The sequence below is a fragment of the Crassostrea angulata genome, chromosome 6, assembly GCF_025612915.1.
Source record: "Crassostrea angulata isolate pt1a10 chromosome 6, ASM2561291v2, whole genome shotgun sequence".
In the NCBI taxonomy this organism is placed as follows: Eukaryota; Metazoa; Mollusca; class Bivalvia; order Ostreida; family Ostreidae; genus Magallana; species Magallana angulata.
In genome coordinates, this window is record NC_069116.1 from 34,994,613 (window position 1) to 35,012,303 (window position 17,691).

A 17,691-nucleotide genomic window follows, 5' to 3' on the forward strand; every position below is an offset into this window, starting at 1 on the left:
ACGGTACGCTTTGTGAACGTAACGGTTCGCTTCTTGCACGGTACCCTTTGCTAAATATAGCTGCACGCTTTGTGAACGGTTTGCACACTTTATTAATGAGGTGGGCGTGGCCTGAATGCTTTGATTTTTTCTCGATATAATTTCGTTTAGTTTTTGCCCGATCTACTTCAGCAAGGTGGTAATTATGACATATGATAATACATTTTTTTGTTTATTTATATGATATTTTACATATGTATTTCTATCTATTTAAAATCAGAACTTTCAACCGTTCCCCTGTTTTTGATACGTTTCGTGAAACTTGTACTCAGTGACAACTGGGAAGCGGGGGTTATTTTTATTTTGATTAGTCTGTTATTATTAGTATTTAACTTTAGATAAATGTAATCATTACGATAGATTAAAAGAACTGTTTGACTTTAATCCGATATATTTTTGTTAATTCAGCGAGCTGTAAAAAAGACACACCATGACACTTCTCTTATATGTTGAATTTTGGCAACTTAACCTATTTTTTCTGAACCAAGGCAATTGTTAAAGTCTCTGCACTCAAATATTTTTTCCTCTAAAAATAAATAGCTTTAATACGGTATTAATCAATACGATGGTAAATGCATGCAAACATTTTTATTGCATATGTTGATATTACTAAATTTCAAAAGTCATATATTTTTAACTAATCAGAAACCCTTACTACATTTGTAGTACATCACAATCTATGCTGCGAAATATACGTGAAAAAGACCGCGCGCAATGCTACGGCTTTTCAGTTAAAAATCTACCTATTTTTCATCACTTGAGGTTAACATGTATGAATTTTCCCTAAACACATGCTCCATCTGAACCATGGCTCAGATAATGGCTCCCTTGGGACAAATGAATTCAGCCACACTTGTCTTTGATGTTCTTATTAACTACTAAGAATTTATGATTGACAAACAAAAATTTTGCATTGTCAGTTGATAGAATACTTATAAAAAAATTAATTTAGTTAAGACAAAAACCTCCATCTGGATGTATTTATATAAATATATATTAGAGTGTTTTAATACTATTAATTAATTAATAAAATCTGTAATGATTACCTCCCTTACTTTTCAACATCAATGTACAATATATAGAATAAGGAAAATGAAAACTTCCATAAAATCATTAAATCTTGTCTGATCTTAAAAAAAAAATTGCATGTGCACGTCTTCAGATGGTGATCAACATATGTACACATTTTCAGACTGTTCCATGCAGTAGTAAAAAATTCTAGAGGGGGGGACAAAATTGCGTCTACAGACAGACGGACAGGGTGAAACCAATATACCCCCTTAAACTTCGTTTGTGGGGGTATAATGAAAAGAGTATATTTAATCATCTCTGTAAATAATGGAAATGAAAGAGTATATTGTACAATCAGAATTCACTGGTACAGGGTAAATACATGTATTTACCTGTAGGTCAGATACATTAAATCATATACGGCAAGTGTCTAACTGCGTAAACATTAACTTGTATGTAATTCAATTTGTTTATTTTATGCCAGGGCTGTCACAGCACTTTTTGGTACAGGGACCCCGTCCCTTTCCATTTGGAAAATTATCGACATTTTTTGTCAAATTTGGAAAATTTAAGATACTATAATATTTCATCAAAATGCCCTCTGTAATAATAGCAAAATCTGCTGTTCACTTCTTAAAATTAAAGTTTTAAAGCTCACATGATGTTCTCAGGAAGTAACCAAGAGTAAAAAGAAGACACAAATCAAAGTACTGAAGAACTGACGGGAGTTGATTTTGTCGATGTTTATCTATTTTAAAATCAATGATATATTTTTTTGCATGACAAGTACACGTATACGTAGTTTCTAATTTGAATTACGCATATTTTTATAATATGAATTTTTGAACTTTTTCGACTAGAATGTCGAGAAACCTCCATATGAATCATGTTAAATAATATTTAAATATAAAATTAATTCAATCAAAGTATGTATCAGTGGTAGAAATATTTCTCGAAAATTGTATGGATCCAAGCAATATTGAACTATAGTCTCGTTCAACCAAACGCTCAGCTGACACCGTAAATCTCCGACAAGGGTTTACGGAGACAGCCGAGCGTCGAGTTGAACGATACTATATTGAACTCTGGCGTAGAAATACATACGACTACAAAAAATATTTAAATTGTTCGTACCATTTAAAATCTGACTATTTTTAAGGTATTTGTAAGTAAGTTTCCTTGAAAAACAATGCTTTAGCATACATCACATCGAATTCATCAATTATTTTCAAGAACTAAGTCTTGTCAGGAGCAATGATTTTTGCTGAGGTCCAAACACTGTTTCACTTTCGGTTTGTCCGAGTGACTGCATAGGAGAGTTGATTAAAAATCAACTCCCAAAAAGGGAAATTTTCAGAATTATGAAAAGTTTAATTTTTAATTTATACATGTTGAATTACAGATTTAAATTTGATTAAAAATTTTATGGTGGTCAGGAAAATTAGAAGACTCAATTTTTTTTCCACATGATTGAGACATGTTGATCGTGTATCAATCCTATCGTATCGTGTGTGTATCCTTTTCTATTGTGAGTTAATCCTATCCTATCATTCGTGAATCCTCTCCTATTGTTAATCTTGTAAAAAATAATGTTGTGTGTAATATAAGCTACCATATATCCAGTTATTTTGCGTGTCACAAAATTTGCGAAAATGAGGAAAATCTGGTACATTTTTAATTTGCGTCAGTTTTTTTTTTGCTATACAATGTATTAACAGTTTCTTATAGAAAATGATACAGGATATAATTTCTGCGTATTTAATTATTTGCGATTTAAAAGAGATCGCGAAAATTAGATCATCACGAAAATTACCGGATATATGGTATTACTTACAACTACATGTTGACAAGAAACAACAATCTGAGACATTATGCAAGTACATTACCTTAAACCACTCTATCAGTTTGTCTGGAACATTGGTGTAGAACTTGGCACACCAGAGAGACATCATGTTCAAAGCAGTCACCAAAGTACCCTCATGCACTAAAAAAAAATTCTCAGTAAAAGTCATGAGTACATGTGTAATTCTAATCTGTGCATCTTTATCCTCTGTTCTTGGCATCCTCGCTGGCCAAGTATTTATGATCCACTCCTCTGTAGTACAGTATGGGTTGGAAACCCTTGGCTTGTAAAGATGCTGTTCTTAGTTGCCAATGACTGAATGTTGTCATTTGGTTGTTATTGTTGTATACATGTATATAGATAACTCAAGTTATGCTCAAGTTGTAGAGAGAGTCCTCTTGTTTGTTGTTACTGATGTACATTTACTCACCCTCACTCTGCAGAAGGGGCAAGAATTTCTCAGCCACAGTGGTGCTTAAACTTTCTAGTGTGTTTGCACCGCTGACTGCATTCTGACTCGCACTGCCAATAGCCTGAAGAACACTGATTCTCTGGTCAGCAATAGTCAGCTTTCCCTCTGATCCTGGGGTAGGATTAACATAAAAATTACCAGAAATTCAAAACTACCAAATAATAATGAAATTTCATTCTTCTGAGAGATTTGTCTGAATACAGCAAACTAGGAATTGAAACAAGAGGCCCATGGCCCACATCTCACACCTCAGAAACAATAGCCATAACAAAATCAGCTTTATGGAGTCATATACAAAATATCAGGACACTGTAGTAGAAAAGATACTGTAAGATTTTCAAATTTTACCTCAGATATTCTTATGTTAAGCATTGAGCCTCTTTCGCAAGAGGATGATTTTATAGTCATATCACATATAAAGCAGTTCTTCAAAACCATTGCTCATATACAAATAAACCTACATCAGACCCTTGTGGGGCCTAATAATTGTCAAGGGGCCACAGTCTAAACAATTGAAAATCAACATTATGTCATGAAGCTTGCATATAAATAATACCATATATTATTACACTTGAGTTTTGAAAAATAATTTTGTTTTCCTATGCAAAAGTTTCACCCTCCATTGTGGCCTACTCATGATTTGAACAAACTTGAATCTACTCTTTCTGAGGATGCTTCTACACAAGATATAGCTTTTCTGGCCAATTGGTTTTTGAGAAGAAGAGTTTTAAAGATTTTTCTCTACATATTCCTATGTAAAAATTTGACCCTCCATTGTGGCTCTACCCTACCCCAAAGGATCATGATATGAACAAATTTGAATTTACCAGATCTGAGGATGCTTCCACACAAGTTACAGCTTTTGTGGCTAATTGGTTACTGAGGAGAAGATTTTTAATTATGGTCTTTCGTTTCCAATGGAAGAACTTCTTGTTATTGCTTTGTTTCTGTTTCCCTTATTCTTTTTTTTTTTCTTGGGCATTTTTGTGCACGTGAGTTCTCGGGAACAGCTTGGCTGATTTTTATGAAACTTTCAGAACTAACACATATTGATCTGAACCTTATTGGAAATATTTTATTTTGATGACATCATTTCTGTTTTAGAAATATTAACATTTTAACGATTTTTAAAGGGTCGACTTGTCCGTGGATTTTCTTCTAAATGAAAACATATATTTGATTCAAATTTTCAGGGTTTGTAGACCTATGATTGTGGATGTGATAGAAGCATTTTCATTATTCTGTGACAAATGCACTGAAGCTTGCCTGAGCTTAAAAAATGAAATAAAAATCGTCATGATTTTTTTGTGGTTTTCTTTGAAAGGGAAAGGTCAGGCAAAAATAAAGAAGAGTTGAAATAATTATATTTACCATAAAAATGATGTCAACAATTATATTTCACTTAACATAATCCCAATTAAGCAATAATCACTGATTAAATATCAAAGTTTGACAAAATCATGGGAGCTGCCATTTTGATGCTCTTCACTGTTTAGAGTTAAATATTGTGTGGCTTATCTTCGGGTTTTATCGCAGCATCCCGATAACTTCCAAATGCCCAGTGATGTCAGCATACCCCATTCAGAGTTCTTATCAGTTCACCCATGTGGTCAGTGCCTAGGAAAGTTTAACAATTATGTGTGTGTAAATATGCCTGCTTGTCAAGCCTTTAATTGCAAAATTAAGCAAGGAGAATGCAAAAAAAGTTTTTTTGTGATACCAAACCTTGCCAAAGATGCTGCATCAAAACGAAGATGCAAACAATGGATTACTAAATAAAGAGCTAGAGCCACGAAGCATCAAAATGTGCCTTAAAATTTTCACAAAACTCAAGTTTGAAACAATACAAATTGTAATTACTTATAATGTAGGGCACAATATTCTGCTTCTATGCATATGAATTTTTTTCATTTCGGCCCCACCGTTTAGCACATGCGCATCATCAAACATACTATGATCGTTTAAAATAGCTGAAAATTGTAGATTTTACTGCAGTATTTCCCAAATTTGAATGTGGCCACACTTGAGTACCTCTTTGAAACTTTTAAAACTGAGAGATATTGCATAAATGCTTCCGCCTGCAAAATTTCGTAGAGGTACTCAAGTGTGGCCAATGTGTATTTTACAATTTTTGAAAATTTTAATAACAGAAAATAACACTGACCACTCTATTTTAGGGTAATTATTTGCTTCCTTTGTATTGAAATAGCAGAATTAAATTAATGATGATAAAGAATTATTTGTGATTATTTACAAAATCATCATTTTATTAAATATTTGAGGAAGAAATGCATATAATCTGAACTTTAACATGTTTTATCAAGTAATTTTATACTGTGTATTCATGCTTACATCGTGCATCATCAATGACGTCATAGTTTGACGTTTGCGACGTCAGTTGAATCTGTACATGGAATCTTGAGTTCTTTCAGTATTTTGCCAATAGAATTGACCAGTAAAGTATGCATTTTTAAAAAGCATTATTTCTATGTACCACGGTATTATTCAATTGCAGTAGAATATGAGATACATGAACATTGCTATAAACAGAAAAAAAATTAATTGGCAAAGTTAACTTTGTACGTACGTAAGTAAATATATATACCTGTACCTTTATGTAGAATAAGCGATAGCACGATACGTAGCTAGTTGTGGGTTTTTTGTCAAACGGTGAAATGCATTAAACGAAAGGAAAGATGCAAGGGATTTTTTTCACACAAGTACGTGTTCCTGAATACTGCGGGAGAAAGACAGTCGACATCACATGAAAACATGTACATATATGATAAACTTAATTTATTCCGTGAAAAAACTTGATTATTTAATTCCTAAGTACAGCTGTAATTGAATATTAAGCCAATCGTCCCTTGCATAAAAAATTTTTGCAAATGCATACGTCTTTTCTTTATCAGCCACCTGTTGATCAGTGTTGATTTGTCGCGTGGTCGATGTATTTCCGGTGAACCGTTACATGCAGTTACACTCCTTTCTTAAAAGATCGATTGTGTCCATTTCGATGAAGACGGCTTTTGGTATACACAGCTTAGAATACAGTATCAGCATGTGCTTTATATAGAAGTCTAATCCTAATTGCGATGTCTTTGTTGATAATTTGTCCAATAAAATAAAAATTCACCCTAAATATGTGTACATCGGTGACTTACTTTTGCCTATAAAATTCTCGATTGAAATCATCTTTGATTATTTTATGCGTATTAAATCTAATTAAAGTTTTTCTTGTATGGAATAAAGAAAAAAATCAGATTGCCGGGCCCTTTCTTTAAAAAAAAAAACAACGATGAGTACAACAGTATTTGTTTCCATTCAACCCCCCCCCCCCTTCCCTACCCTCTGAAAAAATCGATTTACGGCCGAGTTCACTACAAATCTATAGCTATGACAACACAATTTCTACAGGCTTGCTATGAACTCGACTTTTCAAGACAATTTTACAACATTATTTATGTGCTACTGCTTGATGTTTTAAATAAAAATGTTCATTTTAACCTATCTTCGCTCCAAAATAGTAAACCCACATTCTCTCTCTCTCTCTCTCTCTCTCTCTCTCTCTCTCTCTCTCTCTCTCTCTCTCTGAAATATGATCTTAATTCTCAAGACATTTACGGATAGCTTATCACTTGCAACAATTCTCAAAGGACATGCATATCACTAGAAAAAATGAAATGGAAATGAATAGACATTATGGCATTTATAAGGAATAATTAACTCATAAGAATATTTTTAAAGAAATCGATATTCTTTTTTCATTTAATTAATAAAAATTAAAACACTGCTGTAATGTCATTCCTTTGTTCCAGCAGTCAAAAATTTTACTTGTGACAGTCCGATATATTAGAGAGCTTCTTGATATCAGATAATTATCAGTGGTTACAACACTGTTATTCTTTAAAATCAGGCTGTCTCAAGAATCAACAATGATATTCTAGGCTATATATGCCTCAAACACTTCTGTACGAAAAAATATCACTATTCTCGGCCGCGAAACTGTTTTATATTATTTCATACAGAACTGCTTTCGGCATACTAGTACATCCATTACATAAACAGAGTCGCTAAAAGGTTTTATTTTTCACTTGAACAGTTCGTGAACGGTGAGCGCACAGTGATTGTGCTCTAAACGAACGGCGAGTGCACGCTGAGCCGAATTTGGATAGCGCTTATGAACGGTGAACTGAGAGTGAACGCAGAGCGCAAAGTGAACGTTGAACAATATATGTACTCTATGTGAACGCAAGATGAACGATTTATTCGGAGTGCCCCGGGCGGTATTGTTACATTGTGTTTCGTTGGTAATCAGGAAATAATAACAATAAACTACATGTTTGTATTGTTATAAGCCTAAATATAATATTTTCTGACTAAATAATAAGTGAACACTAAACGAATGCAGTGAGCGCATGCAAGGCGAAATCTTTGTGAACGCACGGTGGGCGATTTGTGCACGATGAGCGGGAACGGAGCGGAGAGCGCACATGAACGCACGGTGAGCCCACGGGAAACTTGGAAAATTAAACATTTCAAAGAACTGAACCCTAGCATCTAACTGCTGTAAAGCGCCAGGATTGGGTGAAAATATCGAAGCCTTGAAACAAGTAAAATAATCATGTAGAATAATGTACACAGACTGTTACAGTAATGCATCAAAATTCGAGATTACATATATCTCTATTAAATTAAATTACCGTATCTCTGACATATTTATATATTTATTTTTAATAATTTGTGATTACATTGGTAGAATTCAATGATTAATCCTCAGTTATACATTGCGCATCATCAGCATTACTTCATGCAGTTTCAAATTGCACAAAAAAGAACTTTTAAGACACTGACATATATAAATGTACCGCCGGTATATTGACCTTCAGCACTGGTCCCTGTAATATGTTTTAAACTATATTGTAAATAAGCTTTTCATGCTATTTTCATCAATAAATTTATTTTCATAAATTTATTATTATGTCTACATGATAATTTTATTTATGTTTTTTCGTTTATTTTATTAGATTCAAGTCATACGTAGTTTTATCATTTCATGACGTTACTTAACAAAAATGACGTCTGTTCTTCATTTTTCATCAAAACAATGCCATATTGTAAACTCCGTTTATAAAAAAGTATGATAGATATCGAAAAAATAAAAAGAGTTATGAAAAGCTAAGATCCTACCCTATATTTGACCAAAATATGGTAATTTTTAATGATAGGGCATTTTTTGATGCTTCGTGGCTCTAGCTCTTTAAAGAATGGAAAGTTGTGTTTTGAAACTTATGTTTTCAATACTAAAAAGCTTGTCTGTGAAGATCATTTCACCCCAGATTGTTTTGAGAGAAATCATGTGGCAGAATCTCTTAATTTTTTTCCAGGATGTAAAAAAATTGGTCAGTTATGCAACCTATATCTCCCATATTCCCAACTGTATAATCGCACTGTTTACAACACATGCATTCCTCCACAGTGGGCATGACCTCGCATTGTCCACAGGAACACCATTCCTCTAATGTTGGAATAATTGGACTTGATGGGTTATTATCATTAGCAAGATTTTCAAGTTCTTCTGTATATTCAGGTTCAAATGCATATGGTTCTATCCCAAATACATTTTCTTGCGCCATTCTTCCAGAATTTTGTTATACAATGTGTGGGTCAAGTTATCGAAGTGGTATGCTGACGTCACAGAGATGCTATCATGGCAGCCTCCATGCCCTTGCGGGAGATTTAACACTCACCAGATAATTAAACCAAGTTTTACGGCTTAAGATGAGATAATGGGATAAGGTATATGGTGGGTGTTAAATACAAACTTTAGTATATCTATTTTACTAGAATTTTTTTTTACCTGACCTTTCCCTTTGAATATCTTTTTTCTCAAAACAAGAGGCCCAGGGGCCACATCGCTCACCTGAGCAACAATTGCCTTAATTCTGATTAAATGAGCATTAGAGTATCAAAATATCTTGAAAACGAAGTACAGTAGATCGTGCTAAAAAAAAATTGAAAATCTGCCAATTTTTATCCACCTCTTTTTTTTTGGTAAATACCAAGCCCCTTTTGTTGTACCTGTAAGAAGATTTTTCTCTATTCCTTTATACCCCCCCCCCCCCCCCCCCATTTCGTGGCCCCACTTTTCTCTAGGGAATCATGGTTTCATCAACCTTAAATCTGCATAACCTGTGCTTTCACACTAAGTACTGAGTTTTGGACTGAAACTTTCCCAGAATATTTTTAAAGATTTTCTCTATATATTCCTATGTAAAAATTCAAACCGCCATCACGACCCCACCCTACCACTAGGGACTGTGATTTTGTAAACTTGAATTTACACTACCTGAGGATGCCTCTAAACAAGTTTAAGCTTTTCTGGCCAAATAGTCTTTAAAAAGAATATTTTTAAAGATTTTCTCTATATATTCCTATGTAAAAATTCATCCCCCATTGTGGCCTCACCCTACCCCTGGACTATTATTTAAACAAACTTGAATCTATATGATTTGGGGATGCTTCCACTCAAATTTGGGCTTTCCTGGCCTAATCATTTTGAGAAGAAGATTTTTAAAGATTTTCTCTATATATAAAAATTCATCCCCCAATTGTGGCCCCACCCTACCCACAGGGACCGTGATTTGAACAAACTTGAATCTACATTATCTGAGGATGGTTACACGCCAATTTGAGCTTTCTTGGCGAAATAGTTTTTAAAAGAATTTTTTAAAAAGATTTTCTCTATATATTCCTGTATAAAAATTTATCCCGCAATTGTGGCCCAACCCTACCCCCGGGGACTATGATTTGAACAAACTTGAATCTACAATATCTGAGAATGCTTCCATTTTAATTTGAGCTTTTCTGGCCACATAGTTTTTGAGAAGAAGATTTTTAAAGATTTTCTCTATATATTCCTTTGTAAAACTTGATCCCCCAATTGTGGCCCCACCCTACCCCCGGGGACCATGATTTGAACAACTTTGAATCTACGCTATCTGAGGATGCTTCCATTTTAATTTGAGCTTTTCTGGCCTAATAGTTTTTGAGAAGAAGATTTTTAAAGATTTTCTCTATATATTCCTATTTAAAACTTGATCCCCCTCTTGTGGCCCCTCCCTACCCCAGGGGACCATGATTTGGACAAACTTGAATCTATACTACCTGAGGATGTCTCCACACAAGTTTAAGCTTTTCATGCTGAATAGTTTTTGAGAAGAAGATTTTTGAAAAATACCAACAGTTTTTAATAATTCTCAATTATCTCCCCTTTAAAGAGGGCGTGGCCCTTCATTTGAACAAACTTGAATCCCCTTCACCTAGTGGTGCGTTGTGCTAAATTTGGTTGAAATCTGCCAAGTGGTTCTTGAGAAGAAGAGAAAACGTGAAAAGTTTACAACAACAACGACAGACAACGGACAAATTGTGATCAGAAAAGCTCACTTGAGCCTTTGGCTCAGGTGAGCTAAATTTTTTTTTATAAAAGTCAAGAGCTTTCATTTGACATCAGGGAAAAGGGGCTGGCCCTTTCAATAAGGGACGTAAAGGGCTCTAAAGTATTCTAATATCTTTTAATTGTTAAATATTTTGTAATACTTTATAGAAGCAATTATGTTCATTGTAATGTTATGTACCTATACATGACAATTGTTTACTCTTTGTTATGTATGTGAAGATTTCTGGGTTTTAACCCTTCATTTATTCCCTCATTGTCATGATCGTTTCATTTGAAACTATCAAGGAGGACAGACTGGTTCAAAAATTCCATGTATAAATAAACAGAGTTTTTTGAGTTGTTTAAGTTTTAAAGTAGACAATAATTCACAAAATTTAATTTTGTATTTGGTCTTTCACAAAATCTAGGTTCCAAGTATTTTTGTCCAATACATGAAAGAGCATTACATTCTAATATAAAGTGCAATTCATCAGCTATTTGATTGTTATTACACAATGTGCAGCATCTTTCATTTATAGGAATGCCTAACCATTTACCAGTTTCTACAGGAAGTCGGTGATTCGACGTGCAAAATTTAACGTTTTGATGGTAGAATACTCAAATATTTGTCATATCCCAAAGTAAATTTGAAAGTTTTATATACCGTATATGACCTTTTGAAAAATTTTCAATATCAGCCGACCATTTCTGCACTGGTCTTTTAGCCTTTTGCTTGACAGCATTTGAAATCCAATTAACATTTACAGTACATTGTTCATTCCACATGTTTGAAAAACCACACTTATCAAAAATCGAATGTATACAATCAATCCATGGGTTCTTAAGAAAAGTCATTATTACATTGAAACAATAAGGAATTGTAAAATATATGAACAATTTTATTTTCAGGCCCGGTGAACAATTTTGCCCAGTATGAAACCATTCTAGTATATAATTATATTTACAGATAACACAAGGACAGCGTAACTAAAATGGGCTTTCTGTGTACGTTACACCATTGAACACACGGGTTTTCTTAATATTACACCTTTGAAATCAGTCTAATGTAGAGAAATCCCCCAAGTTTTCCAAAAAAAAAAAAAGGATAATTAAGACTCGCAAGTTGTACATTTTCTTTGCCAGAAGGAATATAATTTAACTTTATTTTGACAATTTTAGGGGGCGCCGGGTGTGCGCCCTCATTAAATCCACCACTGATTTAACGCTTATTCTATAAAATGTTTCCATTTCCAAGGTTTGTGGAATGCAACATAAATGATAAATGATGAATAAGTAAGTAATAGAAAGTGTTATACTTTTATGCATCCCCCATCCTTTGTAATGTTTAGAACTAACCTACATTCTCAGTGTAATCAAAGAAGGGACCCTGCTAGTGCATCTGATTGAAATTGATTAATAACGATACATGTACATTGATTTCTTATTTTAAATGATGGGGAGTATGGGTCGTATTTGACTAAAAACAGAATTCTTAAAAAGTCGAGCCATTCAATGAAATTATTTTGTACATATATTAGATTTACATGTATAAGTACATTAATTAATAAAGCAAAATATCTCAAAGTTATTTTGATAATCTTGGTTGAGCTCGCCCTTACTCTTAAATTCACCTTCATTATATCTATAGATATGTCATTAATGAAATGGTAAAAACTTTACATTTTAATTCATATACATGTAATTATGATTAAATTATAATACATATACCTATAATACAGCAACATTTCAATATGAACAATATTATATGTTTGCACTACATTTTATTTGATTAAATGAGTACGACTTTGAGAAAGCTCCAAAGCTTGCTCAGAAAATTGCTGTTTTGTACGAAAGCCGAAAAGGATCATTTAAGATTTGAGATTCAAAATACGAGATTCGAAATACGAGATTCGAGATTCGAAATTCAATATCTAAATTAACCAATCAAATCATGGATCTGAAACCTGTATCCTAGCAACATCAAACTGTTCTAAATAAAGATCATTCGTACATGCTCTTTCCTACAAATAAATGTCTTAATAGCTCTTATATAGTGGTTATAAAATGGTTAAATTAACATTGATGAATTAACCCCACACAGTATAAACAATTAAATTAGAAATAACACTGTTGGCTTTGCGAATCTAAGTGGTTTTGTTTGCCCTGTATGTATTTCCCCCCGAACAATTTTACCCCGAAGTGTATTCGCCCCAACTGTGTAAAATTCGGCTCGCGAAGAAAGATCTGTTTAATTTAAATGTTTTAGCTATGAAACGAAACTCAATGAAATAATCGACATGTCAAAATATAGGTTATGATAAAGTTTTAAACCATAGAAGATATAATGATTTACAACCTCAAAGACAAAAATCCAGATAAGAGTAGTGTATTGTAGGGTATGGCAATGCCATTGTCGATATGAAAGAGAGAGAGAGACAGACAGACAGACAGACAGACACAGAGAGAGTTTTGTAGTGTCAAATTCAGTTTTGATTTAGAATTTGAAATTGATTTGATTTGTTACAAGCATATATAGCCTCTAAAAGGAGAAAAGAGAGGAGGTAGCTAGGGTAGGGCAGACCAACTAGCAAGCTTTAATTTTAACGGTGTTAGCGCACCTGTGATTTACATCGACTCTCTCTTTCTTTCTCTCTCTCTCTCTCTCTCTCTCTCTCTCTCTCTCTCTCTCTCTCTCTCTCTCTCTCTCTCTCTCTCTCTCATCACCTAGCATTTCCTTTTCCGTGAGGGGGTTTGGGGTATTTGTGATGTCTTACATTAGCTAGCGAATATGATAAAAAAAAAAAACATGAAATTTTCTTTAAATTGTGTGCGGATGTTGTACTCCAATAATCTGTTTTCAGTATATACATTTCAAGAGGGGGGGGGGGGGGGGGGGGGGCTATATAGTCCTATTAAATTAGTTTGCCAGTTATTCTGTCCCCACTTTGTTTTCTCTTCGTTTTCCAGGTTTTTTTAATTTGGCTCGGCAAATTAATATAAAACTTTCTGTGTAGCTCCATAACGATGCACTGTAGATAAATTATGAGTAGTTTTACTTTTGATAAACAGGTACATATCCGTACTTGATTTTTAATTTGACTCTTATAATTTGATTTAATATTCCAATAAATATAGGGTAGGAAATAGTAGACGGGACTTTTTTTTTGCGCATATCCTACTGTACCATTCATTCAACACAGGTATTAGCACTCATCGAGTTCGACTTGCTTTCCTTTTTTTCATCCACTGGATTTAAAGCTATTAATTTTTGAAAATATTTTGAATTTATGGCCTGATTATATATAAATAAGAGCTGCGCTGGTGCATCTATTTACCCAAATGGACCAAAATATAACCAAATGAATCTAAAACATTTGACAAAATTAGTTTTAAACGTACGACTCTTTTTCAATTCTAATCGGGTATGTCCTTTAGAAAAATCTTGAACCACATACATTTTAGCAAATAAAACGACAGTTGTTTCATTTTTTTATGGGGAGGGAGGTGGTGCCGGTAAAGGACATTTATTGCTTGTGGCAGTTGTGCTATACTCTCATTTGTTATAATAGGTAATACTACATATTGATATAAAATGAAAGTTTCCAATTACACTGTACATAGCTTCTATCATGCATTTTGACCCGTGCGATAGTTTAAAACAGTTTTCAAAGCATTTAATGTAATTCAACCGATCATTTTTTAAATTTTTTAAAAGAGAATCTATCGTCTGAAATGAAGCACTATCTTCTAGAATTCAAAATTATCGAGAGAGAAACTTCCATCCTTCGCAACGACATAATGAGTCAAACTCCTTCACTGGGATTTTGTAAGTTTCCTCAACTTTCCTGTCAGATTCCATTCATAAAAATCCATACTGTTATAGCAAGTTGTTTGAGAACGTTCATAAGCGTGTCCATTACTTTAATCACTTAATTTTTACAGTCTAATCTCTGGTTTTCTAAGATTAGGTCTCGTTCCATCCTTCTCTATATCCTCCATAATTTATATGTTGATTGATATTAAATAAAGCGTGCTATTGTTCTGAATACACAACTGTTGTCTAGGTTACCTCCCCTTGCTTAGATACATATCACTCTTTGCCGCTATTTTTGATACATTATTTTTCAATTTTCAGACGTGCAAGGTGATGCTTTGTATTATTTATATGTTATTCTATCGTTATTTATAAACTAGTCTTAATTCAAAGCAAGGATATTTAGGAACTAGCGATTTTAAATTTGAGGGCAATACACCCCTTGACGACGGGCTGAGACAGAGAAATATCAGCCCCGAGGGCGATACAGCCCTAGCTTCCAGTTGCTGTCTCACCCTGTCCAAAACACAAGTATCAGGGCTGATACACTACTAGGTATATGATATAATAATTAAACAGTGACCCATTTAAGCATTAACTCGTACCCTTGGTTCGTTACACGTAATTAGGGATTTTAAGGGGCCAGCAGCCCGAAATTTGGATCTTATATATCTGAAAATGGAGAGAAATTTTGAAAAGCAGTATAAATGATTGAACAAAAGATGCTCAACTGAGTATGCTTAACAATCTGCAGCCATAATTTTTTTGTTATCCAGTCCCTTAAAAGAGGTATAGGGTCAGCCCCTAAAACGATCTCTTCCAGATATCTTGGGAATGGTACATAATTTCTACATACGTGTTGAACAAAATGTGTTTGAAATGACAAGAGCCTTCTTTTCACATCAAGAAAAAGGGGGCTGGCCCTTCAAATTAGGGGCCGATAGGGTTCTAAAGTCTTTTAATCTTTTAAAGTCTATACATGAAAATTGTTTACTCCTATGTTATGTAATAAGGGATTTTAAGGGGCCAGAAGTTCGAACTTATGATCATTAACGTCTCAAAATAAAAAATAAAAAACAATTTTAAGAAGCAATACTGAACAAAATATGCTCAAAAAATATTGTTAACAACCTGCAATGGGGATCAAGTTTTACATAGGAATATATAGAGAAAATCTATAAAATCTTCTTCTCAAAAACTATTAGGCCATATAAGCTCAAATTAAAATGAAAGCATCCTCAGGTAGTGTAGATTCAGGTTTGTTCAATCCTTCATCCATCGCTCTTTTAGATCACATCTGCATTTCCCGATATGTTTCCCCATTGTGGCTCCTCCCTACCCCGGGCATCATGATCTGCACGAACATGACTCTACACTGAGGATGCTTCCACACGAGTTTCAGCTTTTCTGGCCAAATGGGTTTTTTTGAAGACATTTTAAAATACCAACAAATTTTCAATAATTCTTAATTATCTCCCTTTGAAAGAGGGTCCTTCACTTTAACAACCTGGAATCCCCTTCACCCAATAATGCTTATAGCCAAGTTTATTTGAAATTGGCCCAGTGGTTCTGGAGAAGAAGTAAAAAATGTAAAAAGTTTACAGACTGACAGACAGTCAGACACCGGACAAATCTTTATCTAAAAAGCACACTTGAGCTTTTAGCTCAGGTAAGCTAAAAAGTCAATATATTTTATATCAAGCTCCTAACCATTTAAAACTCCAAACAGATGAGTAACCAGTTTCTCCACTGCTCCAGAATCACTACACTGTTTGGCAAGGCTGGAGAAAGCAACAGCAGCCTCATGACGAGAAATATCTTCCTTGGAGCAAAGTTGTACTGTAAAAACAATATTTTTGTTTTAATTTACAGGTATTAGTGATATTTACTGTACAGAAAGCATCCAAGGAAAACAATTTCTTACTACTGATCATAGCAGTGAAACTTAATTACTTCCAAGTGGTTTGGCCAAATCCTGAATGTACTGTCCCAAATCAATGGTGACTCCAAGCAAAAGACTTCCTACAGCTTAAATCACATAAGATGACAAACATGTATATAACATACAAACTTAAATCTATAATAGTTTTTTCATAAAAATTAAATGAAAAATTCAAAAAGGAAAGAGACACCATTATTATTATTTAAATTGTACATGTACCTTCTAAAATGATTTCTGGACTCCTTAGCATAGCTTTCTGTAGGGCTGGTAGCACTTTTTCTTTAAACTCTGCGTGATTCAAGTGTCGAAGTAATTCATTGGAGTGTTTCTGTTACCAAAAGAAGAAGTAAGAAGTAAGTTGATGTGACTATGCATGTTTCATCGTTCATCACTTAAATATCATAATCTCTGACAGTTCCAAAATCTTCAAGATTTAAAAAACAATGAAATACATGTATGTACATAAACATTTATCATGGATACAGATATTTCTTTGAGTGATCAGGGTTTGAAAAATCAGTTTTATCCATATAGACAACTTTCTCACTTCCTGAAACTTCTTTTTCAAGTCTTACCAACACAGTCACAGGTGGTTTGCTGCGACTCCCTAAAATTTGTTTCACATACATCTCCACAAAAGGATCCTGAAAATATAAACATAAAAGAGGTCTACAATATAAAACCCAATATCTCTATAACTTTTTCTATTGTGGTCCCTGACTTGCATTACATGTGTACAGTTATTCATAATTAGGTCTTTCCACCTTTCAGGTGAAAGACCTCTTGTTTTCTTGATGTTTTTAGGTCTTTCCACCTTTCAGATGAAAGACCTATTGATTTCTTTATGTTTCTTCTTCTTCTTTTTTTCTATTTACCTTGGGGTCAATTTTTTGTTATTAGGGTTATCCAAACAATTCAAACTTTATGTAATTGCTCATTAAAAGTTATGGTACCAATTAACCCTGTGTCAAAAAACTCCCAGAACTTACAGAGTTATTGCCCTTTGAGAAGTAAATGCTTGTTATCGCTACTCCTCTGAAACCACAAGAGATAGAGACTTGGAACTTTTACCAATGTCTTTAGTACAATTAAAGGGTTCTTCAATCTATTCATACCGAAAGGATCTGAGGCC

At 33.8% G+C, this 17,691-nt stretch overlaps 1 protein-coding gene across 1 annotated transcript in view; it reads right to left on the reverse strand.

The window, feature by feature from the left end:
- Window positions 1-17,691, reverse strand: part of LOC128188604 (eIF-2-alpha kinase activator GCN1-like) — a 143,046-nt gene that overhangs the window by 92,646 nt on the left and 32,709 nt on the right. Inside the window, exons 7-12 of the mRNA XM_052859768.1 lie at window positions 17,135-17,203; window positions 16,779-16,887; window positions 16,571-16,645; window positions 16,328-16,456; window positions 3,324-3,476; window positions 2,937-3,034 (exon numbers count right to left, since the gene is read on the reverse strand). Coding sequence (XP_052715728.1) covers window positions 2,937-3,034; window positions 3,324-3,476; window positions 16,328-16,456; window positions 16,571-16,645; window positions 16,779-16,887; window positions 17,135-17,203 — 633 coding nt within the window. The remainder of the gene's footprint in view (window positions 1-2,936; window positions 3,035-3,323; window positions 3,477-16,327; window positions 16,457-16,570; window positions 16,646-16,778; window positions 16,888-17,134; window positions 17,204-17,691) is intronic.